The sequence below is a fragment of the Staurois parvus genome, unplaced genomic scaffold (genome assembly GCF_062004578.1).
Source record: "Staurois parvus isolate SC_StPar_1 unplaced genomic scaffold, SC_StPar_1.0 ptg000436l, whole genome shotgun sequence".
NCBI lineage: Eukaryota > Metazoa > Chordata > Amphibia > Anura > Ranidae > Staurois > Staurois parvus.
In genome coordinates this window covers 5,876,768-5,902,500 of record NW_028318232.1, presented here as the reverse complement: position 1 = coordinate 5,902,500, position 25,733 = coordinate 5,876,768, and the positions used below count along the sequence as shown (strand labels likewise).

The 25,733-nt window shown below is 39.2% G+C and overlaps 1 protein-coding gene across 10 annotated transcripts in view; it reads left to right on the top strand.

Annotated features, from left to right (window-relative positions):
• CCDC134 (coiled-coil domain containing 134) overlaps positions 1-25,733 on the top strand; it is a 140,368-nt gene that overhangs the window by 100,070 nt on the left and 14,565 nt on the right. For 9 of the 10 annotated variants that reach the window (XM_089687717.1, XM_089687709.1, XM_089687714.1 and 6 more), the window contains 2 exons: positions 2,884-3,065; positions 5,503-5,574. In XM_089687717.1, the coding sequence (XP_089543843.1) occupies positions 2,884-3,065; positions 5,503-5,574 (254 nt within the window). Of the gene's footprint in view, positions 1-2,883; positions 3,066-5,502; positions 5,575-14,708; positions 14,805-25,733 lie in introns of all 10 variants that reach the window. The other variant, XR_016314359.1, reaches the window with a different exon arrangement.

The window sequence follows — 25,733 nt, the reverse complement described above, 5'->3', positions numbered from 1 at the left end:
GCAAACTGTTGTAATTCCTACACCGTTCACCTGATTTGGATGTAAATACCCTCAAATTAAAGCTGAAAGTCTGCAGTTAAAGCACATCTTGTTTGTTTCATTTCAAATCCATTGTGGTGGTGTATAGATCCAAAAATGTTAGAATTGTGTCAATGTCCCAATATTTATGGACCTGACTGTATGTGTGGAGAAAAAAAGGCACAGCACACCATCAAAACCTCATCCCCACTGTAAAAAATGCCGGAGGGAGCATCATGGTTTGGGGCTGCTTTGCTGCCTCAGGGCCTGGACGGATTGTTGTCATTGATGGGAAAATGAATTCCAGAGTTTATCAAGACATTTTGCAGGAAAACGTACGACCATCTGTCTGCCAACTGAAGCTCCGCAGAGGATGATTGATGCAACAGGACAATGACCCAAAGCATACAAGTAATTCAACAAAACAATGGCTGCAACAGCACAGAATACGCCTTCTGGAGTGGCCCAGTCAGTCATGCTGTGGCATGACCTTAAGAGAGCGATTCACACCAGACATCCCAAGAATATTGCTACACTGAAACAGTTTTGTGAAGAGGAGTGGTCCAAAATTACTCCAGATCGTTGTGCAGGTCTGATCTGCAACTACAGGAAACGTTTGGTTGAGGTTATTGCTGCCAAAGGAGGGTCAACCAGTTATTAAGTCCAAAGGTTCACATGCTTTTTCCTCCCTGCACTGTGAATGTTTACATGTTATGTGCAATTAAACCATGGCAACATCTAATTTTTGTGTAGTATTATGTTCAGCAGACTGTGTTCTTCTATTGTTGTGACTTCGATGACGTTCAGAGCACATTTTATGCCCAATTCATGCAAAACTCCACGTAATCCCAAGGGGTTCACATACTTTTTCTTGCAACTGTATGTATATATATATATATATATGTGTGTGTGTGTGTGTGTGTGTGTGTGTGTGTGTGTGTGCGCGCACATATGTGTGTGTGTGTGTGTATGTATGTATATATATATGTGTGTGTGTGTGTGTGTATATGTATGTATATGTGTATGTATGTATGTATGTATGTATGTGTGTGTGTATATATATATATATATATATATATATATATATATATATATATATATATATATATATTTCATGAGCTTGAACAGACAGGCACAATTGACACATATACCAACATAAACACGGACACCACTTGTGTCTTTGGAATAATTCATGTTTGATGGTTAGTAGGGCAGGAGTTAGATAGGAGGGCAGTTTTCATATACGTTAGCAGGTATTCCCATTTATACTAAAGTGAGAAATTGCTACAGAAATGCTTTTATACACAGCCTGTGAGCAGCACACCAAGTGTGAGAATGTATAGGTTTTGAGGCACAACCTTTGTCACAAGGTATTCATACTTGAATACACCTGTTTTTGCATTAACTAGAACTCCATGGCACTAGTCTTATCTCCTGTAAAACAATGGGGATTATTTTACTAAAACTGGAGAGTGCAAAATCTGGTGCAGCTCTGCACAGAAACCAATCGGCCTCCAGGTTTTTATGTCAAAGCTTAACTAAATAAGATGAAGTTAGAAGATGATTGGCTATCATGCACAGCTGCACCAGATTTTGCACTCTTTAGTTCTAGTAAATCATCCCCCATACCTCTCATTCTGAGTCCAGTCAGCCAGGGATGTCTGCAGTGACCGCAGAGTGCCCGTAGACCTGTATTTGAGTTCTGATTTGACTGATTAAAAGATTCCTTTTGTGTGGCATTCCAACAGGAATACATTGGGATGGTGAAAAAGAACTATTAGGCCTCATGTACTCAGAATATTTTAAAAACGCTCCTCCTTTTGGCAGAAAAATGCCTGATGCTAGTAAAAGTGTCTAACGCTTTTACAAGCCTTTTAGGCGCATTTGCAGGTGTCAAGCGCTTGGGTGTTAATGCATTTCATTGGCCAGATTGATAATTTATTCTGGCCATTGAAATGAATTAACGCTCAAGCGCTAAATGTGCCTAGCGATAACGTGTTGAAATGTGTTACACGCGAAAAGTGTTTTTTCTCTGCCAAAACGCTGTTGTTCCTGACGCACTGGCTCTGGGTTTTGTTTTGGGTTTTTCTTTCTGCCTGTAAACACCTCTGCTGCTAATCTTCAAACATCTGTCTGCATGGATACATAGGATAACATAGAGAGGTATTTACAAGTACAGTAGTGAAAAAACCCCTGCAGTCTCTAAAAGTGGCTGCAAAAACATCCTGTGCGCATGCGGCCTAATAATCCTGTATAATAATACTACAGGTAATGTATCTGAAGCTGAGGAGTATTAGTTGTTGCTGGAAATATTTGTTTACTGTGTGGCTTAGCTTCGCAATCTTAACGAGGCTGTTTCTGTAGACCTATACCTGTGAGCTGCAGTTCTTGTTGAACTCAAGATGGGCAGCAGAGTTTGTACCCATAATGCTACAGAAATTAGATTTTATTGCTTGCCTGTTGCAAGAGAGAGAGAGACTGTTTCTACTTAGCAGGTAGAGGGGGCAGGGAAGTCTGACTTCTCTAGTAGTAGACAGGGCAGTATTTTAAACCCTGCAGTAACAAAGTCCTGGTACATACAGTAGTAACCCAATCCACAGCCCTGTTTATCTACCTTTTTTTTTTCCACCTGATAGCCCCTAATACTGTGCCAACAACTCATGCATAGCTGACCTGCTTCAGAACTTTAGCTTGTTGTTTTTAATAAACCTTTAAAGGTAGGCGAAGTAAAAACAAAGAAAATAAAATAACCTTGTTTGTCAGTGCGCTACAACATACGACACACAAAGCAGGTATGTGACACCAGTGCATGTATTTAATGTACTAAAAATCTCTGCTTGTATTTTGTATCTCTTCTGAATCCAGCTTATTCCCACACGGTGGAGAATTCAGCATTTTTTGGTGATGTAGTCCTACGCTTTCCAAAAATTGTTCACCATTATTTTGACCGGAATTCTAATTGGAATAACCTCATTCGATGGGGAATTGGTTTCTGCAATCTGAGTGGAATCTTCAATGATGGCCCACATTCCCAGCTCCTTGACTTGGTATGTCTGAAGTCTCTCATACAGGTGTCCGTTTTATGAAACCTGAGATTAGCAGCGATCTTGAGGTTCTCCGCTCATCTCCGTTCATTAGTGGTTTATGAAACAGAGGTGATCAGCGGAGAACATGTTCTCCGCTGATCTTCTCAACACACAGAATCTATCATTAACAGAAACAACCAGTTTATAAAGGTGCAATGTCAGTGCTTCACTAGCGATCTGTGTGAGAATATTCCCTCCCAGATTCTCCAGCCCAGAGGTGGAGAATCAGGGAGAGAAGAGAGAATCCCTGGAGAAGTGAGGAGGAAGGAAGTTTTTGGACTTTCTTCTTCCTTCAGAGCCTTTAAGACAGTGGAAAAGCCTCCCTGCTTTTCACAAACTCCACAAAACTCTGGAGCAGTAATTTTGTACATTTGCCCACTTACAGAGAAATGGTCTATAATTTTTTTTTCATAGGTGTATTTTAAATGATAGAGACAGAATATCAACTAAAAATCCAGAAAAAACACATATAACATTTGTATAAAATTGAGTTGCAGTTCAGTAAGTAAAATAAGTAATTTATCCCTACTAACCAACAATATATCTGACTCCCACAGACTGGCTACATGCTCATGTGATACACAGATTGGTCCTGTCAATTTAAGAAGGTGCTCCTAACGACAGCTCTGTATAAAAGAATCTCTTCCATTCAAACCTCACCATCATAGGTAAAGAGCTGTCAAAGGACATTGGGGACAAGATTGTAAACCTGCACAAGGTTGAATTGGGCTACAAGACCATCAGCAAGAAGCTTGGTGAAAAGGAGACAACTGTTGGGGCGATTATTCGCAAATGGAAGAAATACAAAATAACCATCAATCGCCCTCAGTCTGGAGCTCAAGATTTTTCCTCATGGTATAAGGATAATCATGAAGAAAGTGAGGAATCAGCCCAGAACTACACAGGCAGTTGGGAAAACGGTCACCAAGCAAACCATTGGTAACACAATATGCCGCCATGGATGGAAATCCTGCAGTGCCTGCAAGATCCCACTGCTCAAAAAGGCACATGTACAGGCCCATCTGAAGTTTGCCAATGAACATCTAAATGATTCAGGGAAGGATTGGGAGAAAGTGCTGTGGTCAGATGAGACCAAAATTGAGCTGTTTGGCATCAACTTGACTCGCCGTGTTTGGAGGAAGAAAAATGCTGAGTATGACCTTAAGAACAGCATCCTTACAGTCGAGCACAGAGGAGGAAACCTTATGCATTGGGGCGGTTTCTCTGCTAAAGGTACAGACCGACTTTGCTGCATTGAGGGGCAATGGACAGGTCCATGTAATGTAAAATCTTGGATGAGAACCTTCTTCCCTCAGCCAGAACACTGAAGATGGGTCGTGGGTGGGTCTTCTAGCATGACAATGACACAAAACATACTGCCAAGGCAACAAAGGAGTGGCTCAAGAAGAAACACATTAAGGTCATGGAGTGGTTGAGCCAGTCTCCAGACCTTAATCCTATAGAAAATGTATGGAGGGAGCGGAAACTTCGAGTTGCCAAGCGACAGCCAAGAAACCTTAAGGATTTAGAGAAGATCTTTAAAGACGACTGGACCAAAATCCCTCCTGAGATGTGTGCTAACCTGGTGGCCAACTACAGGAAATGTCTTACCTCTGTGTTTGCCAACAAGGGTTTCTCCACCAAGGACAAAGTCATGTTTTGCTTGAGGATCAAATACTTATTTTACTCACTGAATTGAAACTCAATCTATAACATTTGTATTGTGTTTTTTCTGGATTTTTTGTTGATATCCTGTCTCTATCATTTAAAGTACACCTCTGGTAAAAAAAAAAAAAAAAAAAAAATTATAGACCCTTCATTTCTTTGTAAGGTGGAAAACTTACAAAATCTGCATGGGATCAAATAATTGTTTTCCCCACTGTTTGCATGTATGTATTATTTGTGTATGCAGTGTAGTGAGGTACTGAGGAGAGCAATCTCAGAGAGCCACCAACTCTACAGCGGTAATTCACCGCTGCTTAATAAACCAATAGCTGTGTTTCACTGATCTCTTGTTACTGTAATCGTGCTATATCTTGTGAGATTACAGCAACAGTAGCCATTTTTACAGAGTTGAAAGTGTTTGTAGATTGCTTCACTCACTAGGAGAAGCAAACTACACCGCTTCATAAACAAGCACTCAGAGGAGAGCTGTCTCCTCTGAGAATGCCTGTAAACTCCGTAGCTGTAATTTACCACTGCTTGATAAATGTAGACCTTTAATGCAGTCCTTTTCAAGTTATTGTCCATGAGCTCTCTTCAAAGTCTTATTGGAAGAACACGATATTTCTTTGAAGTGATCACAGAAAAATAATATGGTTACTGTAATGCTTATGTATCCTAGTACAGCACGCATCTGTTCACCAAACCCTAATTTCTTTTGATTTCTTGTCTTTAGATGTCTCAAGAGTTGGGCATTAGTGAAAAGTCTCCTGATTATCGAAATCCTTTCAAAACTGACAACATGGAGGTAAGTAGTGAATACATTATATTCTTAAAAAACCAACATTCTTTGTTGCATCTATTTTAGTTTCGTGACATTTACTGTATCCTCCCAGTAAATTAGGAGCTAACAGTCCAAATCAGAAGGTCTACTTAAAGTGGAGCTCTAGTCAAGCCAAAACATAAAGTCAGCAGCTACAAAAACTGTAGCTGCTGACTTTGGAAAAAAAAAAACAGCCAGTCACCTGTCCGACGATCCAGCGGTGTACTCGCCACAGCCAGTTTGCCCGGCCTTCCTTATTCCCCGGCACCAGCATCTTAAGTGTGGGCACCCGGCTGTGACAGTTTGTGGCTTCACAACCAAGGGGCCCACTGCGCGAGTAGCACTGTGCCTTGTGAATGGTCCTGTCGCTTTATGGGACTTGTCACAGAGGGGGAGGACAAATTCTGCTTCCGATCGCCTAGGTGACCACAGGGGAAGTGGGAGCGGGTACCTGGCAAGATTGAGTACCTGCTCCCCAAAGGTGGCAATCCTTCACTGGGAGCGGGGTACCAGTACTTATAGTGGAACTTCCTCCTTTTGGGCGGGGCTCCGCTTTTAATATATCTTCACTACATTTGTAGTTGGAGCCCAGTGCTGTTCCACACTGTTTTTGGCAGCAGTCCCTGATAAACGGGTTTGGCCACACAAATTTAGGAGAGACAAGGGCATAGTGGTGTAGGGGCAATGTTCAGATTTGAGTTTGGGATTAGGACTGATAAGGGAGAATTACATAGCCATATCATTCCAAAAGTGTGCTAGATGGTGGTCCCAAATTACAGAATGTAAAGTATTTGTGCTAGGGGGGGCCATCTTGCAGTGCAAATGCCATAGATGATTAAAAACCCTGCCCCTGGGCAGCTAAGCTGTGTCTGAATTATTATTATTTTTTTTTTCTTTTTAGGACAATTTTATTAAACCCTTTTTTGTGTATTGACAACAAAGACATAAAGGAAACCAAAAAAAAAAAGTTAAAAAAAAAAAAAGGAAATTTGTTCGGCAAGACACAACACCGAGACGCAGCTCGGAACAATACAGAAAAGTACAGCAATATCAGAATAGTCATACATAACCATACCAGATGGCGTAATAGGTACCAAAAAAAGAATGTCCTAACATAGCGAAAACAATATAACTTGAAACATAGAAATGAAAAATGCACGAAATACCTCTCGACAGAGAAATAGCCAACAACAGAGAAGGGTTAGGAACATGCATACATAACATTACTCTGGAGCAACCGTGTCTTGGGAATCCAGCCAAGGAGACCAAATTTTAGTAAATTTCTTGGTGCTGCCGCGTGCTTCGTAGGTTAGTTTATACATGGGTATAGCTTGGTTAATAAGATTAAGCCATAGGGGTAAGGAGGGTGAGGCTTGAGACTTCCAGTGCATGATTATCAGGTTTTTTTGTTTTTTTTCAGCGTATAAAAACCGTAAACGTATTAGTATTTTTTTCCCAGTAGGAAGCATATCCTCCTCCACATAACCCAGTAAACATTGTAGTCGATTACAGATATTGGGAATCTGAAGAAGTGTACTAGTAAAATCTGTAACCTCAGACCAGTAAGCTCGGACAGGGGGACACTCCGATGATATGGTAAAATGAACCTACAGTTGCAGAGCATTTAGTACAAGTGTGAGAGGGAAGCCTCTGCCCATCTTGCAAGGAATATAAGAGATGTAATAAGAGCGATGGAGGAATTTTTGGTTGGAGGACCTTATCTTGGGAAGATATGAACATGTGTCTGAATTAATAATTTTAAAACCAATGATTCCGTTTTTGCTATACTTTTTTATTTAAAGTGGTTGTAAAGGCTGAAGGGTTTTACCTTCATGCATTCTAGAGTGGGTGGGGCCAAGCAACGGTTCTGTGTGTGAATGGACACACGGAGCAGAAGCTACGTGCCCACATAGCAAGCTGCTTGCTGTGGGGGCACCTGACAGACAGGAGGAGCCAGAAGAGCTTGCAGGGGGCCCAAGAAGAGGAGGATCAAGGCGGCTCTGTGCAAAACCAGTGCACACAGTAGGTAAGTATAGATATGTTTATTAAAGTGATTCTAAAGGTTCATTTTTTTTTTTTTTTTTTTAATAATCAATGATTGCTATCATACCTTACTTAATAATGTCACAACTGGCCTTCTGTGCAACAGTATACATGGGCCCTTTTCAGCCTAATGTCTGTATGTGGGTCAGTGAACAGATCCAGTGGGGATGAACATCACTCCCTTTGCAGCACAGGGATCTCCCATCTGAAAAATCATAAGAGTTCCACATAATTGAGACACAATGGTTCCTAAATAGATGCTTTCTCTATATACAAAAAATGGAGACAGATGATTGCTGACTATTGATGCAGCTTGGCTTGCCATACAGAAAATGATACAGAAGAGGGAGGGGTTTTGAAAGTTGCCAAAAGATTTGTTGTCCCTAATTCAAGAAGCACATGGAAGTCACAAACATTTACTAAAGGAAAATATATCTGCAATATGATGTTAGTATTTAAAATATGACTACAAAAAGGCAAATCACTTATGAGTTTTCTTGAATTTAACCACTTTAACATCATTTTATAAATTTACCTAACTTGAAAAGTGAAGATTAAAGTGGAGCTCCACCCAAAAGGGGAAGTTCCGCTTTAAGGCTTTGTCCGCTGCTCCCCATTAAGTATTGGCACCTGTGGGAGGGAGGGGGTACCCGAATTTGACTGGGACCTTCTCCCATTTCCTAGGCAATAGGAAGCGGACGTTGTCCTCCCTCCCTGTAGTCTTCTGGGACACGTGAGAGATCCCAGAAGACTAAGGGACCATTCAAAGAGCTTAGCGCTATTCGTGCATGCACAGTGAAGCCACAAGCTGTCATAGCCAGGTGCCCACACTGAATTTGCCGGAGCTGGAGAGCGAGAAAGGCCAGTGAAGGCCTGCGGTGAGGACACTGCTGGAGCAAGGGACAGGTGAGTGTCTCTTGTTTTTTGTTGTTTTAAAGACCTCCCCCTTAAACAATTCAATAAACCATGTGGTGGCAGTGTTTCGCCAAGAATAAATTCAATATGGCCTGTTCTTGTGTATGCAATCTTATCACGGTCAAAATGCAATAAGACCTCATTTACACAGCAGTAAAAAATGCCATTTAGAAGTGTGTTTTTATTTACTGATCTGAATGCAGCTGCATTTTTTTTCAATGGAAACATTCACACAGGTACGTGAATTGTCACAGAATCCAAAAATCTGCATCTTAGGCAAGTATATACATGTACACGATTGAAATAAAGAACAGGACAATTTTTACGCATAAAAAAAGTATCTATTTGTGCAGGATCTTTTGTTCCTTGCCTAATTATCAGTAACATGTTTAGTACTATGATACATCCATATGAATGTAGCCTAAAAAATATAAAACTGAATAACCCTGCTCTACACAATTAGACCCTTTTTTTTTTTTCCCTAAAAGTTGCTAGATAACATTATGCCCCTTTAATAATCTCAAAATGATATAAAGAAATACCCAGCGTTATTATACAATCCCACTACCCCTATTTTCACTTCCCCACATACACTTGAAATTCAAACATCAATAAGAAACCTTTCCAAAAATGTGTGCAAAACTCATGCTGCAACAAATAAAAATTATGTGAAAAACTAGTGGCAGATAATTGTGTAAAAAAATATAACCCTTTCTTTCTTAACATAATGTCTTAAAAAAATTGAAGTGCTATACAACTTGTAACTCCTTGAAAGATCACCCCAAAGTGATCTACTGTGTACACAATCCTTTCTTATAAGTGTCATCCATCTCCATGCAAATGCCTGGAACCAAGCTCACTCACCAGATTTCTATTACCACTTATTGCTAAGTAGGTCTAAATATGCCTAAAGGTAACTTTTTAAATGCTGCTCCAGTTCCAATATTCACTGCTCCCCCCCCCCCCCCCCATATGTCATACACAAGAAACATTTTTTTTAATATATCACAGAATATGCACAAAAAAACAAAAACAGCACTAGTATCTCAGGATTGTTCATTGTTGGTATATAGCTCGAATACTGTGGCTGCATGCAGATTCCCTGGTAGTGCCTGATGTCACACGTATCCTTCCTTCAACATGTCTCATCCAATGGACTTCCTAAGGAGTAGCGTTATGTCAGCTCATTAGGCTAACAGTTATCAGTTTTATCTCTTCTGCACTCAACCAGTGATCAACCATCTCTACCCGCTGCTCCCCCCACTTCAAAATACAGTTCAGCTTCTGGTAAACACTAATATTAAATATTACACTCACTGGCCACTTTATTAGGTACACCTTGCTAGTGCCTAGGAAATATCTTACTCCACCACCTCCAGCCTGAACCGTTGATTCAATGCTTTCATGTTTTTTACGCCAAATTCTCACTCTACCATCTGAATGTTGCAACTGAAATCGAATGTCCATTCTTCTCTGACATCAACAAGGCATTTCCATCCACACAACTGCCACTCCCTTGATATTTTATTTTTTGGACCATTCTCTGTAAACCCTAGAGATGGTTGTGCATGAGAATCCCAGTAGACCAGCAGTTTTGGAAATACTCCCAATACTGCTGGAAGCAGCTCGTCTGGCGCCAACAATAATGACCTGTTTAAAGTCACTTAAATCCCCTTTGTTCCCTATTCTGATGCTCGGTTTGAACTTCAGCAAGCCATCTTCACCACGTCTAGATGCCTAAATGCTTTAAGTTGCTGCCATGTCATTGGCGGATTAGCAATTTGTGTTACCAAGCGGTGAGTGTATATTATACGAATTAAATAAAGTAAAATACCACCAAAAGACACCCACATACATACTATATCTACTGTAAATATACCATCAAAATCTGTGCTGGTTCTGATAGATCGTAAGCTACCAACACTAAATTCTAATACAAAGAATTTGCAAGACATACAGATAAGTGTAGCACTAAAAGTGTAAATCAACAATAATGCAATCCTAGCGGAACATTTATGAAGCTAGATGTAACATTGTTTCCAATACAATAAAAATAATATAAAAGTGAGTTCCAATTCCCCAAAAAATTGGAAAATATAAAGAGTGTGAACATGAATCTTCATTTGCTAGATGATCAAACGTTATCCATGTGACACACGTATCACCCCACTCCGTGCTCAAAGAAGGCTTACCAGATGTATTTGACCATCATGTTAGAGTGGTCAAAATCAGCTCAAGAATGATCATTAAGCAACCGCTCCAGCCTCCTCCATAGCATCCAAATGTGGTTCAAATAGTGTTCGCCCACTCCGTATTGACCGTTAATGAATTCGTATTCAGGTATAAAAGTGGCACGTGCATGAAACAAGTGTAAAATCATTTAAAAGATTTATTAAGCCAAAGAAATGCACTTACATGTTTCAAAATCAAATACAGCGCTGTGTGTCTAGAAACATCCATGTGATCCCACTTCCAAAATAGCTGCAAGCGTAAACTTGCGCGTGAGGACGTATGCCCAAGCTCCATCCAACACGTTTCATCACAAATGACGTCATCAGGGATTAAAGGCGTACGTCCGTCACCACACACTTATATAGGAAGATCACGGAGAGAAATTCCGGCATTGATTAGTCACACTCACTCAATGGACCTTGTCAACTGGATACGAATAAAACAGCACTCCAATAGGAGGACAGAGACAGTGCTCAAAGATCATAATAAATGATCTGGTCCACATTGCCCCCTATCGGTGATTGAGTATACATAATCAAAACAATGTATATTCAAAACCGTATACTAAAAAACTGGGCTCATAAGCCCGCTAAAGGTGAGCAAAAAAATGTATAAATCTTTAAAAAAAATATATAGTATAATATGTAGAAGAGCTCATATAAACCACCAAGTGGTGAACAATTTTGCACCATGAAATGTATATAAATCCCTAAAGAAGAAAGGAACAAATGGAGTACTAAAACTATTTTATAAGGAAATTAAATCCCCTATAAGAAATAGCCGGTTGTCTCTACACTAAATCCAACCAAAATTATTAGCAATTATGATAATAAAAATGTGAAAATGTACAAAATAATACATATAAATTAAAACTCAATTATTGGTAATAAAACCATTATCTCAATCAATGTTTAAACCATACGATACATAAGCCACTTGACCTCAGAACGTGATAATTCATTCTTAGCATTGCCACCCCTCCAATGGGAAATAAATTTATTTATGGCAAAAAAGGCAGTTCCCTCTGGATTTTTATCATGGAAAATTGCATAATGTCATGGAACACTGTCCCACTTAAATCCCTTCTTAATATTCGGAATGTGTTCATTAAGACTGGTATGCAATTCCCTAGTGGTACATATTGCATCCCACAAGGACAAGCTAGCATATAAACTACATTCTTTGAATGACAAATAATAAGAGTAAATGTCATGAGTCCTCGAAGTTTGGGCTGAATGAAAATTCAAAATTTTTTTGTTTTGTCCTTTTAACACATTAATTTTATTTGGATCTAGTGTAGAGACGACCGGCTGTTTCTTATAGGGGATGTAATTTCCTTATAAGATTGTTTTAGTTATCCATTTGTCCCTTTTTCTTCTTTAGGGATTTATATACATTTTATGGATCAAAATTGTTCACCACTAGGTGGTTATATGAGCTCTTCTATAAAATTTTTCCAATTTTCTTTGGAATTCAGACTCACTTTTATGTTTCCCTTTTATATTATTTTTTGTATTAAAAGCAATGTTACATCTAGCTTCACGAATGTTCAGCTAGGATTGAAATATTATTGTTGATTTATACTTTTCGCACTTCACTTTTATTTGTATACTATATCTACTATAATAATCATATTAAAATAAATATACTTCATAAACCATATTAAAATAGCCTATAGTGGCCATTTTTAAAATGGGTCATAAAAGAAAATAACTGGAAAATTAATGGGTCTAAACTATAAAATATTTTAGGTTAAAATTGATTTACATTTAAAATGATCAGGTATTCAATGCAATAAGACCCTTCCCCCAGGATGACATTACCCCTGAGAATTTGATAAGAAACAATTCAAGTCCAACTCCATGTTAAAGCCCAACTCCAGGCAGTGCCCACATGATCATTCCTTCCTCCCCATTGCTAGACCAGTCGCCACAGCGTGTTCTGTCAGTCTAGTGTCCTGACATCATCAAAACCAAAGCAGGGTCAAGAGCCCTGCATTGGATGTGTTGATATCGGAGGACAGTCCACCACCAGAGTGCTGGGGGGAGCAGAAGATCAATGCAAAAGAAAAACAATTGCTTCAGTGTTCATCCCAAAGTCTTTTTGCAAAACAAATATTCAGAATTTGGGTACCAATTCACAAAAAGAACATTGGGGAACTTGAGAGTACAGAGAAGGGCAACCAAACTGATAAGCGGCATGGAGGAGTTCAGCTATGAGGAAAGATTAGAGGAACTGAATTTATTCTCTCTTGAGAAGAGGAGATTAAGGGGGATATGATCAACATGTATAAATACATCAGTGGTTCATATAGTGAACTTGGTGTAGAGTTATTCACCCTGAGGTCATCACAGAGGACAAGGGGGCACTCTTTATGTCTGGAGGAAAAGAAATTTAATCTCCAAACACGGAAATGTTTCTTCACAGTGAGAAAATGTGGAATAGACTCCCGCAAGAGTTGGTTCTGGCCAGCTCAGTAGATTGCTTTAAAAAAGGCCTGGATTTTTTCTTGGACACACAGAATATAACTGGATACTAACATTTTATAGGAAAGTTAATCCAGGGAATATCCGATTGCCTCTCGGGGGATAAGAAAGGAAATTTTTTTTTCCCCTGCATGAGCAATTTCGATCATGCTCTGCTGCGGTTTTTTTGGCCTTCCTCTGGATCAACTGTGGGTGTAGGATCATAACTTTTTTAAATGGTTAAACTGGATGAACTTTTGTCTTTCAGCCAGAATAACTATGTAATACAAATCTATTTTGCTGCTTTGTGCCCCCAATTCATCTTTAGATAAAGCTGGTATGTCAGCTCAACTTTAGATTTCTGATCTTATTCAGAAGGTGACTACTTTGGAGATTCAGGGGATAATTAAAAGGCATATAGTGATTATATGTAGAGTGACTATGCCTAGGTTGCAGGGACAAACATCACTGAATTTCCCCATCAACACTCAGTGCCAATGGGGAAATTCTCCCACAGCTCTGTTGTGTTCTGCCAGCAGAAAACAATGATCACTGCTGGTTGGCTATAGTCACTCAAACTTGTAATCACTTGCAAGATACCTAAAAGGCTGGTTGTACTGGATCGACTTCAGTGCTGCCAGCCTGCCCATAGATGGATTGAATCTTAGCCGGTTTAAGAATCAGGCTGAAATTTGATCCATCTATGGATCTATAGCCGGCTTAAGACTTTGCTTTGAAGAGATGGAAGAACAGCGAAGGCCCGTTCTAAGCCACTTTAAGGAGGTAGAACCAGTCTTTAAATAAGACACTTAAACATGATTTAAAAAACTTCCTCCATAAGGTTTTTTTAACATCCAAAGCTGGCCATACATTAGTAGATGTTTGTATAAGAGTTCTTTGTACATTTGATGACTGGACGAATGTCATCCAAAAATACTTCAAATTTTGTTTGCTTCAAACAGTCGATTTTGTTAAGAATTTTTAATTTCCCAAATAAAAACCACATACAATGCTAGAAATGCGTTCGCTTGAGAAAAGTTCCCATCCTGCTCCTTTTGAATTTTTTTCATCAAAAATGTAAAACTTCAAAAGGAATGTCAGTTTGACCTCACTAACCATTAGAAAATGAAATTAATAATCTTAAAACAGAAAATTTTGAACAAAACTCTACTAGTATATAGCCAGGGTAAATTGCACACAGGTTTCTCAAGGCTGCGGATTAAGGGGCTTCAAAGAGTTTTGGGAAGAATGAAACCTGTACTGCTGTGTCCAGGTCTTACTGGAGATCAGCAGGCTGTGTGTGTGCAGGTGTGCACGGCCTTTATTATCAATGGGCTTTCTGCAGTTCAGGGCTCCGCCCAGAGGCCGGAATGTGGGCCAGAGCAGCAGGTAGCTGTAAGAGGTATAGAGTTGTATGTGAGAACAGCATTGCATATGTTGGCTGCATTATTTTTTCTTTTTTAGGCTTTAATTTCACCTGGCCAGTAAGTCTGCTGTTTTTCAAAAGAACATGTTCTGCAAACGTTGAGTGTTGAGACAAACCATTTACCACTGACAGGGGTGCGTACAAAGATCAGATTTTATTTATTCATGTAAAACCTTTACCCCAATAATATAAAAACTATTGCTGCAAATGTTTGTGTTAGCTTTAGTTTGGCTTCAATCTGTTCGTGTCTCTAAATCTGCTAGAACAGAACTCCATCCGTGACTGGAAGTTCCGCTTTAAGGCTTCCTTCCCCCTCTTCCACTTTTGACAATCCTTCTTTTTTTTTTTTTTTTTTTTTTTCTTTTTTTTTGCGGTGAGCAGGTACCTGGATTTGATAGGTACCCACTCCCACTTCCACTCAGATCACCTAGGCGATCTGAGTGGACGTTCTCTGTCACCGTCCCCATAGTCTTCTGGGAAATGGCAAATGTCCCTGAAGACTGCGATGATAATCACAATGCACAGTACGGCTCGTGAATGCGCAGTGGGCACCTGGCTTTGAGGTCACAAGCTGTCACCGCCAGGTGCCCACAGTTAAGATGCCAGGGAGCGAGGATGGCTGGTGAAAGGGGCTGCAGTGAGGACACCGCTGGATCAAGTGTCTGTTTTTTTGTTTTTTTTGTTTTTTTTCTTTTTAAATTTTTGACTGGACCTTCGCTTTTAAACAATTCAATAAACCATTTGGTGGCAGTGTTTCACCAAGAATAAATTCAATGTGGCCTGTACTTGTTTATGTAATCTATCATAGTCAAAATGCAATAAGACTTCATTTACACAGCAGTAAAAAATGGCAATTTACAAGTGTTCTCCCGGCGCCCCCATAGGTGAGCACACTGATGGATCGGAGGACAGGTAAGTGTATGTTTATTAAAAATTTGCAGCCAAAGTTTTTGTAGCTGCTGACTTTTTTAATTTTTACAAAAACGACTAGAGCTCTGCTTTAATCACTTGTCTACTGAGCACTTATACCCCCTTCCTGCCCACTGTCGCACTTTGACAATTGCGCGGTCATGCAACACTGTACCCACATGACATTTTTATCATTTTTTTGAGACAGAGCTTTCTTTTGGTGGTATTTAATCACCTCTGGGTTTTTTATTTTTTGCTAAACATTCCAAAAACAACTGAATATTAAAAAAAAAACAAAAAAAAAAAACGTTTTTTTCTAAGTTTTTGTTATAACATTTTGTAAATAAGTGATTTTTCTCCTTCACTGATGTGTGCTAATGAGGCTGCACTGATGAGGCACTGGTAGGTGGCACTGATGGGCATTGACAGGCATCATTGATGGGCACTGAAAGGCAGCACTCATATATGGCACTGATAGGTGGCACTGATAGGTGGCACTGACTGGCACTGATAGGTGACACTGACTGGCACTGATAGGCGGCACTGACTGGCACTGATTGGTGACTCTGAAAGGCGGCTCAGATGGGCACTGATATGTGGCATTGATGTGCACTGGTAGGCACTGATATGTGGCATTGATGAGGCACTGATGGGCACTAGCAGCTGGCATTGATGAGCACTGACAGCTGGCATTGTTGGACACTGACAGGTGGCACTGCTGGGGCTACACTGATCATCAGGGCATTTTCCTATTTACATGTGATCAGCTGTGATTGGACACAGCTGATCACATGACCGAGCCGACATCTTCGGCACGCGCGGTTAGAGTGGGAGGACGTCATATGATGTCCTCCCAGAACGAGAGAACCGCCTTGCGCCGTCATTTCCTTATATGGCGGGCGGGAGGCGGTTAATCATCTCCTCTCCCAGGCTGACAATGCTTCTGTTCAAAGGTTCCTCTTCTCCTTTTCTCCTTCATCCAGAATGGAGGCACTCTGAGTGCCAGTTCACATATATGCAGATTGGATGCGGTTTGAACCCCATCTAATGCACATGACATGTGAAATAACATTGCTTCCTATGGTGCCTGTTCACATGCGTCCAGTGCACTGACAGAAAAGAATCCTGTATGATTTCTGAGCAGTGTGGTCCGGTTCAGGTGTGGATTACAGGCTGTTGACTTCAATGGGAACCGCTTCTAAATCACATGTCATCAGTTGGGAACAGTATTGCAGTTCAGGATCAGGTTTTAGCACAGTTCGCTTTCCCCCCCACCCCCCTCCATCTCAGCAAAAACAAAATAGCCTTGAATAACGCATCCAAACCGGCTCTGAACCTGTGTACAGTACAATCCGCCGTTGTGTCACAAGAACTGGCCGTGAACTGCTGAACAAGTAGATAGCAATCCACATCTAAGGATTGGTGGGCTGCAAAATAATACATTTTTTGTTTTGGATTTAATACTATTTTAAGGTTGTTTTTCTTTTGGTGTTCTGAAGTGAAGGCCTCATGCACACTGGGCATTTTTGACGCTACTACTAGGGGTGTGAGACTTTCTTCTTTTCTTTTTTTTTTACTGTCTCTAAACTTCCCTGTATGTTATCCTATGTGTCCATGCACATACAGGCTTTTTGTGGCAGGAGAGTGGTGGCAGAATAAAAACCCATTGCCAAGGCGTCTTAGAGCAGCGGTGTTTTGGCTAAATAAACTTGTGATGTGCTTAAACGCCTGTAAACATGCCTAAATGCTAGGAGTGTTTAGTGCTTGAGCGTTAATTTTTTCTGAAATTATGAATGAAAGAATGAAAAGAATTTACGCCCAAAAGCTTGATGCCTGCAAAGGCGCCTAAATGCTTGTAAAAGTGTTAGGCACTTTTACAAGTGTCAGGTGTGCATGGGGCCTTACTTTCATTCCTAACTAAAAGTGGGCCAACAAGCCTTATATCAGGATTTCTTGGCTGGACCAAACTTATTGAGTGAACACCTTAGATTAACTATACATTTTTTTTTTCTCTCCTCTTCGTGATGGTTCATTTTTTTTGGGGAAACTTTGTTGATCATTTGAAACCAGTGACATTAGGAGATTATGGTTATAATTATGTAAAATACCAGCTTAAAATGCTGGTTAGCACAGATTCTAAACCTTTTAATGTATGGTAGCTTAGTTTCAGAAATGATCTTTCTCACAGTGTCTTGTATCTCTGAATGGCCAGCCAAAACATGAAAACTGAGCACTCTAATACAGATCAGCTTCTGTGCTTTGTGTGGTCAGCTTAAAACAAGGAAAAAATGTTATGTATATAAATTGCCCCGCTAAACAAAGTGACAAAAATTAAATAATAAAGCATATAACAGAAAAAGCAAGAATAAATTGAAGACTTTCAGTGATGTCCAAATCTAAACATAGGAAACTCAATGTAATAGTCCTAGTGATACTGTGCGGCTTAATAAAGAACTCCCTGTGTGTCCACACGTCTCCAGATACCAGAGTGCACCACCAGCAAAAATATAGAAGACTCTTACAAGAACATGTGTATTCTTTTTTAGTAAAAGCAAGAGAGTCAGAAAGGTGTGAGAGTAAAGCGTCTCTATTGGATTTCTTATCTCCACCACATATCCATATATGGTCATCAAGGGTAAATACCAAGTTTCAAACCACCTCCACAGCTCTCCTCATACTCAATAAGATTCCACATCCAACAATAGAAGGTAACCGTTCATGACATTAAGAGAAGCAAGGAACCTCACACAGAGTAAAACTGTAAATGCATGTTTATTATAAAAGGTAATATGCCCACTCACTCACCAACAGAATATAAAAGTGCTTGTAAATCTAAAAAAAATACCAGTCCCGGGAGCCAATGTGTGGTAATTCCTTGGAGTAAATAGCGTGATGGCGTCACAAGCGTAAGCTCTTCCCTACGTGTTTTGTCACAAATTGCGTTGTTGAGGGCATGGAGGGGAAAAATATGGTGACTGTCAGGTTCAACCAGGTACTTCAGAAGGAATAAATACATGAAAAGGATAGAGACTATGATTTATAAAAGGTACATATATGAACACACACATAGAAAAAACATTTATGGTAACATACACCTCTTAACGTAGAACTAAAGCAAAACTATTTTTTTTTTTTTTGGATAGTGTAAGGGAGGGTTATAATTCTTGTCAATTTTTTTTTTCTTTTTTTGCCGTCTGTGTCTCATTGGGTAGATTTCCCTTCACTTCCTGGCCTATAACCAAAACCAAACGTAAGAGGAAATCCCTACTTAACTGGGCCTTAACCTAATCTCACCCCATTCTAAGACTATTTTATCTACCCTGTAAAAGAAAAAATGTCTATACTTATTTATTCCAAAGACTCAGTTCCATGATCTGGTCCCAGCGGCGGCTTCAGTGTAGAGGATGGACAGCTGATAATAGATGCCCCATAGTAAGCCTATGGGTGATGTCATCGCCCAGGCTCTGCAGTTGTCACTGCCTCTCCTCTACACCGAAGCTGCAGCTGGGACCCGATCATGTGACTGGACCAAAGCGGCTTCATAATAGGCAAGGTTAGGCATCTTTTCTTTTACAGGGTAGCTAGAATAGTCATAGAATGGGGGTAGGAGTGTGTTCTGGCTTGTTTAGAATTTGACTGGAATGTCACTTTAAAGGATAAGTTCACTTTTTGTAGAAAAAAATAAATTGAAACATTCACATGATTCTGCAGCTAAAAAAAATGTGAATTTTATCTTTTTTTTTTACACTTCAGCCTATAAAGCATTGCCCCTGTGATCAGCGAATCGTGGGTGCAGTGCTAGGATCCTGCAGACTGTCAGTCAGCTGTCTGTCTGTACCTCACATACAGTCAGGCAGTTATCGAAGTCCAGGAATAATCAACAAACTTTAAGAGTGCTCACCAGCACCCTCACTGTTCATTGGGAACCATGTGCCATCTGCTGCAATAGCAGGGGGTACTTCTAAGTTATTCGTTCACAGATCTCTGTTTTCAAATTCTGACTGTGGATGCGGGTAGAGGATCCCCCACCTGCTGTCACAATGGGGGATTGAGGAAAATGTGGTTGTAACATGTTAAAAAGGTGAACTTATCCTTAACCATTTCCCTCCCGGCCTATGGCCGGATGGCGCCTGCAGAGCCGCGCAGCGGCACGATCTGTCACCGCGGACACGGCCGATGACAGATCTGAGTACCGTCCCCCTTGCCGGTACCAAGTGACCTGCTGTGACCGATCACAGCGGTCACATGACAGTTGTATACAATGGATGGCTTCATTCATGCCATCCATTGTATACTAGTGTGCCTAGCTGTGAATGGTCACAGCGATCACATGCACAAGCTGGGCCAATCACAGCCCAGCTGTGTCATGTGATTTAGCCGTGGCCAAATCACAGCTAAGCACAAAAAAAAAGCCCTGAATGAATCAATGTCATTCAGGTAAATGCTTGCTTATAGCAAAGTAATTCTTTGCTATAAGCACATTGTGTAAAAAAATAAAATTAAAAAAAAAAAAAATACTGATCACTTCCCCAAAGTAGTACAATGTTACTATGGTAACATTGTACTACTTTTGTCATAGTGACATATGAAAAAAAAATTTAATTAAAAATAATAAAAAAAATTAACTTTTTTTTTTTTCATGCTGTCACCAGTCAGTGTCCCTGATCACTGCCATTCCAGTTATATGATGACGCTGTACTGCACTGGTGACCGTATGTGAAAAAAAAAAAGTGAAATTCTTTTTAATATTTTCATTTTCTGAAAAATTCTGACAGAAAAAATACAACTTAAAAAAACTCGCCATTCCTCTTATGAAGTATGTCGGACTGTCTACTTTGCAAAAAGGGGTCATTTGGGGGATATCTGTACTGTTCTGACATTCTTGGACCTCAAGAAATTAGATTGGCTGTCAGTACTTTAGGATTGATCAATTTTCAGATCTGTACCATAGTTTGTGAACTCTAACTTTCCTACAAACTAAAAAATACATCCTAATTTGGGTTATTTTCACCAAAGACATGTAGCAGAATACATCTCAGCCTAAATTTATGAAGAACAATTATTTATTTGCAAACTTTTATAACAGAAACAAAGAAAAATGTGTTGTTTTTTTGGGGTTTGTTTCAAAATTTTCGGTCTTTTTTTGTTTAGCAAAAAATAAAAACCCCAGTGGTGATTAAATACCACCAAAAGAAAGCTCTAGTTGTGTGAAGAAAATGATAAAATTTTAGTTTGGGTACAATGTTGTATGACCGCGCAATTGTCATTCAAAGTGTGAGAGCGCTGAGACCTGAAAAATGGCCTGGGCAGGAAGGGGGTAAAAGTCCCTGGTATGGAAATGGTTACCATGATGGTTAATGAAGGGAAATCTCTCTAAAGGAGCCCTAGATGGCAGTGAAAATATGACAGGGGTTCCAATACACTCCACTTTAAATATTTTTTTTTTAAAGTAGCCAGAGGTCCTTTTGGTACTTGCTGCTCAGCCCTCTACAGATCCCTGAAGTTGGTTTCAGGAGCATTCATTTGTAAAGAATCTGTAATGTTGGTGATCTCTAGCTCACATCTAATGTGTCCCCAGTCTCAGTATCCTCAGTCTCACATCTGTTGCGTAGCCGCTGACCATCTGCTTTCTGACTATCTTCTGTCGCACTGAATTTTATGTCCAGCTCTTTGGAGCTATCGGGCTACAGTTGACGCCTCCTATACCTCATGAGTTTATAACGAATGGGGATGTATAGATAAAGTACAGTCGTAGCTGTAACGTCTTTTTACGCTCCTATTTTGCGTATATAAAGTACTTTTATCATTCTTTCCTCACTTTCTTCACATGATCATTTTACAGTGGTTTGTATTTCAGGTTATTTCCTCTGTTCTTTGACCTATTGTCAGTGAGCCACCCACAGGTTACAGTAATTCAAATAAGTAACACTTGGGCTTACATGATGGCTAAGGGCAGAGAGTTTAATCTCTAGCAAGGCAACATTTTGTTGAAAGCCAACTAATTGCAACATCTTGAAATTGATGTCCTGCAAGCAAGTGATTTGTTTAGAGGTGCATCAGTTCACTCCACTCCCTATTGTAGTAATCTGGTAACCTTGGAACACTCTTGCTTCCAGTTCTGGAACTCCACTGCAAGTGCACTGGTGCCCATCACATACAGCTACCCACATTTTAAAAAAGAAAAAGAAAAGTTTCTCATTGCCTCCAATCAGATTCAAAACTGCCTTGGTAGTTTGAATGTGATTGGTGATCTAGAAAGAAGAGTGGGAGGCATTTATAATATATTTAAACCTAAGAACAAAAAAATTGGGATATTAGTCTGCAAATCCTTAGATTTGATAGCTGCATTTATTTTGTTATTTTAGGACTGAAGATAGCATGAGATGTTTGGAGTGCATATTAAAATGGAGGACAAGGCTGTCACTGCTGCTCCTTGGTATATACAGTACAGCATGTGAACTTTGTTGGTGGAATAGCCAGGTGCAATTAAAGGGAAACAAATCTTATAAGAGTGTGTACTTGTGAGCTACTATGGTGGCACAGAAATGCTTATAAGTAATTAACTCCTTCAAATGTGATGGTGCATCAACACATAAAACACATACTCAAAATGCTGTGTGAAAATAAACAAATAAAATATTGGATGTGTCGCGCTCCTCAAAGGATGTTTAGTGATGTGTAATATATATAAATAAATAAATATTACATAAATATTAATTCATGGTGGTATGATTTAAATTAAATTTAAAAACTCCCATTGCTATAATTAATTGAATTTATAATTAACTAAAAAATATTTAATAATGTGAAAGAAATAATGTGTTTAAATTATATAAACATGATGTAAAAATGAGCAAAGGAACCTCCATGCACAGTGATGTATATGTGCAAAAAAATGTGTGCGTGCAAAAATGCAAATATTGCCCAAAGCAATTGTATATAAAAAATGTATATATAACAAAGTGCAATAACCAAATTGATATGGAAAAATAAATACTGATAAAAAACTGTGCAAATAATATATTATGATCACTTCACTTATGCAACCTAAAGTGGTGATTCAAACTATATACTTCTTATCTTTAGCTTAAATAACATATAATTGTCCCAATCTGTAGATATATGGAAAGTATATTGCTGTTGAGGTAGATTGTGGTATTACTTTCCTTCCACTAGATGGCCTCCCAGTTCCTTCTGGGTTGTGAGGGCTGGATGGATGGATATAGATATCTCCCCTCGTGTTGTCCGAGGTCTATCTCCTATCTCCTCTTCCTCCCCTGTACTCCTCCGATTTAGGCCATGAAAAAGAAAGATTCCCACATGGTGCTTTATCCTTTATAAAAGGTTTTAATGCGTCTCCAGAAAAATGCACACTCACATTCCACAGAATAATACAGAGTGTTTTTTTAAATGTGTGCCCTCGCACAAAGACAGTACTCGCCGTTCCGCTGATAGTCGCGTCGTGACGTCAGAGCCCCTCTCCTACGCGTTGCGCCACAGGGTCACGTGGCTTCCCCCTTAAATGTTTATATAATTTAAACACATTATTTCTTTCACATTATTAAATATTTTTTAGTTAATTATTCAATTAATTATAGCACTGGGAGTTTTTAAATTTAATTTAAATCATACCACCATGAATTAATATTTATGTAATATTTATTTAGATTTATCTATTTATATATATATTACACATCACTAAACATCCTTTGAGGAGCGCGACACATCCAATATTTTATTTGTAAAGGGAAACAAATGCCTGAAAAAAGAAAACGAATTCAGCTACCACATCTAATGACTAGCAAAATTCAATGTAGTGAATGCTTTGTTTTAGGTTTCGGCGCACTTTAAACAGCACAGGTTTCTGGAAGTACATTTCTACTGCCCTTCTGAGTTTGTTGGATGGTTCAGGAAATTTGGCTACAGTGGATTATACAAAACACGTTTGCTAAAAATCATAAATCTATGTAATTTTTGTTGAGTTACTTTCTTTATTTGTTAAAGGGTAAGTTCACCATTAGGAACATATTACATGATCCATCTGATTACTTGAACACCTTGTCTGGAATTGCTCTATGGATTCCTCAGTAGCATGAAATTAGTTACCATGTAACGCCTAGAGTTTTTGTGGATTATGATAGAATTTGAAGATTTATGATATATTTTTGTGAGACATCTAAAGCTGGCCATACATGGATCAAAATTCAGCTGGTTCAGCAGGGACTGGACACATTTCAATAAATGTATGGGCAGGGTGGTTGTATAGAAGTTGATATCTGTGGAGTATGGAATCGATTTTTTGTTCAACTCACTGGCTGAAGAAAAAAAATTATTCATAAATGGGCTGTTTAAAAAATGTAACAAGAAAAATATACATTTTCTGTTTAAGAAATGTTGTCTACATAAATATGCAGATATCCGTACAAGCAAATCAAGCAAATTTTACAATATACAAATGTACAACAGATACAATGCTTGGCCGTGTATAGCAGTTTAGATAAGGAACTAAAAGATAAAATCAGATGATAAGAGTGGCTTAGCAGGGAGAATTGTATGCAGATAAGCAGACATGCTATAAAGGTGTACAAACTGAAGAGTTTCAGGTCTAGTAACACTGGGGATGGTATATAAAACTGTATCTGTAGGTCTTTTTGTTTTGTAATTACAGCAGTCTTGTTTCCACTGTCTCTTGGGATAGTCTACATAGTTGATTTTGTTTTTAACTAATACAAGCTTTATTGCACTTCCAGCATCAGAAAAGCACTTTTAGTATTGCATAATGTAGACCGCTTGTCCACTGCTATAAAACATACAGTGGGGATCGAAAGTTTGGGCACCCCAGCTAAAAATTTGTATTAATGTGCATAAAGAAGCCAAGGAAAGATGGAAAAATCTCCAAAAGGCATCAAATTACAGATTAGACATTCTTATAATATGTCAACAAAAGTTAGATTTTATTTCCATCATTTACACTTTCAAAATAACAGAAAACAAAAAAATGGCATCTGCAAAAGTTTGGGCACCCTGCAGAGTTAATATCTTGTACTGCCCCCTTTGGTAGGTATCACAGCTTGTAAACGCTTTTTGTAGCCAGCCAAGAGTCTTTCAATTCTTGTTTGAGGTATCTTTGCCCATTCTTCCTTACAAAAGTCTTCCAGTTCTTTGAGATTTCTGGGCTGTCTGTCACGCACTGCTCTTTTAAGGTCTATCCATAGATTTTCAATTATGTTGAGGTCAGGAGATTGTGAAGGCCATGGCAAAACCTTCAGTTTACACCTCTTGATGTAATCCCCCGTAGATTTCGAGGTGTGTTTAGGATCATTATCCATTTGTAGAAGCCATCCTCTCTTTAACTTCAGCTTTTTCACAGATGGCATCAAGTTACCATCCAAAATTTGCTGACATTTTATTGAATCCATTTTTCCTTCTACTCGTGAGATGTTCCCTGTGCCACTGGCTGCGACACAACCCCAAAGCATGATTGATCCAACCCCATGCTTAACAGTTGGACAGAGGTTCTTTTCATTAAATTCTGTGCCCCTTCTTCTCCAAATGTACCTTTGCTCATTCCGGCCAAAAAGTTCAATTTTAACCTCATCGGTCCACAGAACTTGTTTCCAAAATGCATCAGGCTTGTCTATATGTTCATTTGCAAAGTTCAAACGATGATTTTTGTGGTGAGGACGTAGAAGAGGTTTTCTTCTGATGACTCTTCCATGAAGACCATATTTGTACAAGTATCTCTTTATAGTGGAATAGTGTACCACAACTCCAGTTCTTTCTGGAGGGATCGTGCAGTCAAACGTGGGTTTTGAATTGTTTTTCTCACAATCCTGCGAGCTGTTCTGTCTGATATTTTTCTTGGTCTTCCAGATCTTGCTTTAACTTTCACTGTTCCTGATGACTGTCATTTCTTAATTACATTCCGAACAGAGGATATTGACATCTGAAAACACTTTGCTATCTTCTTATAGCCTTCTCCAGCTTTGTGAGCGTCAACTATTTTCAGTTTCAGTTTTCTAGACAACTGCTTAGAAGAACCCATGGTGCTGATTGTTGGGGCAAGGTCAGATGAGTCTGGGCATTTAAAACCTTTGAGATTGACATAACCTGGTCTTCCCAGACGATGATTGAGAACAATCCATGACACTGGC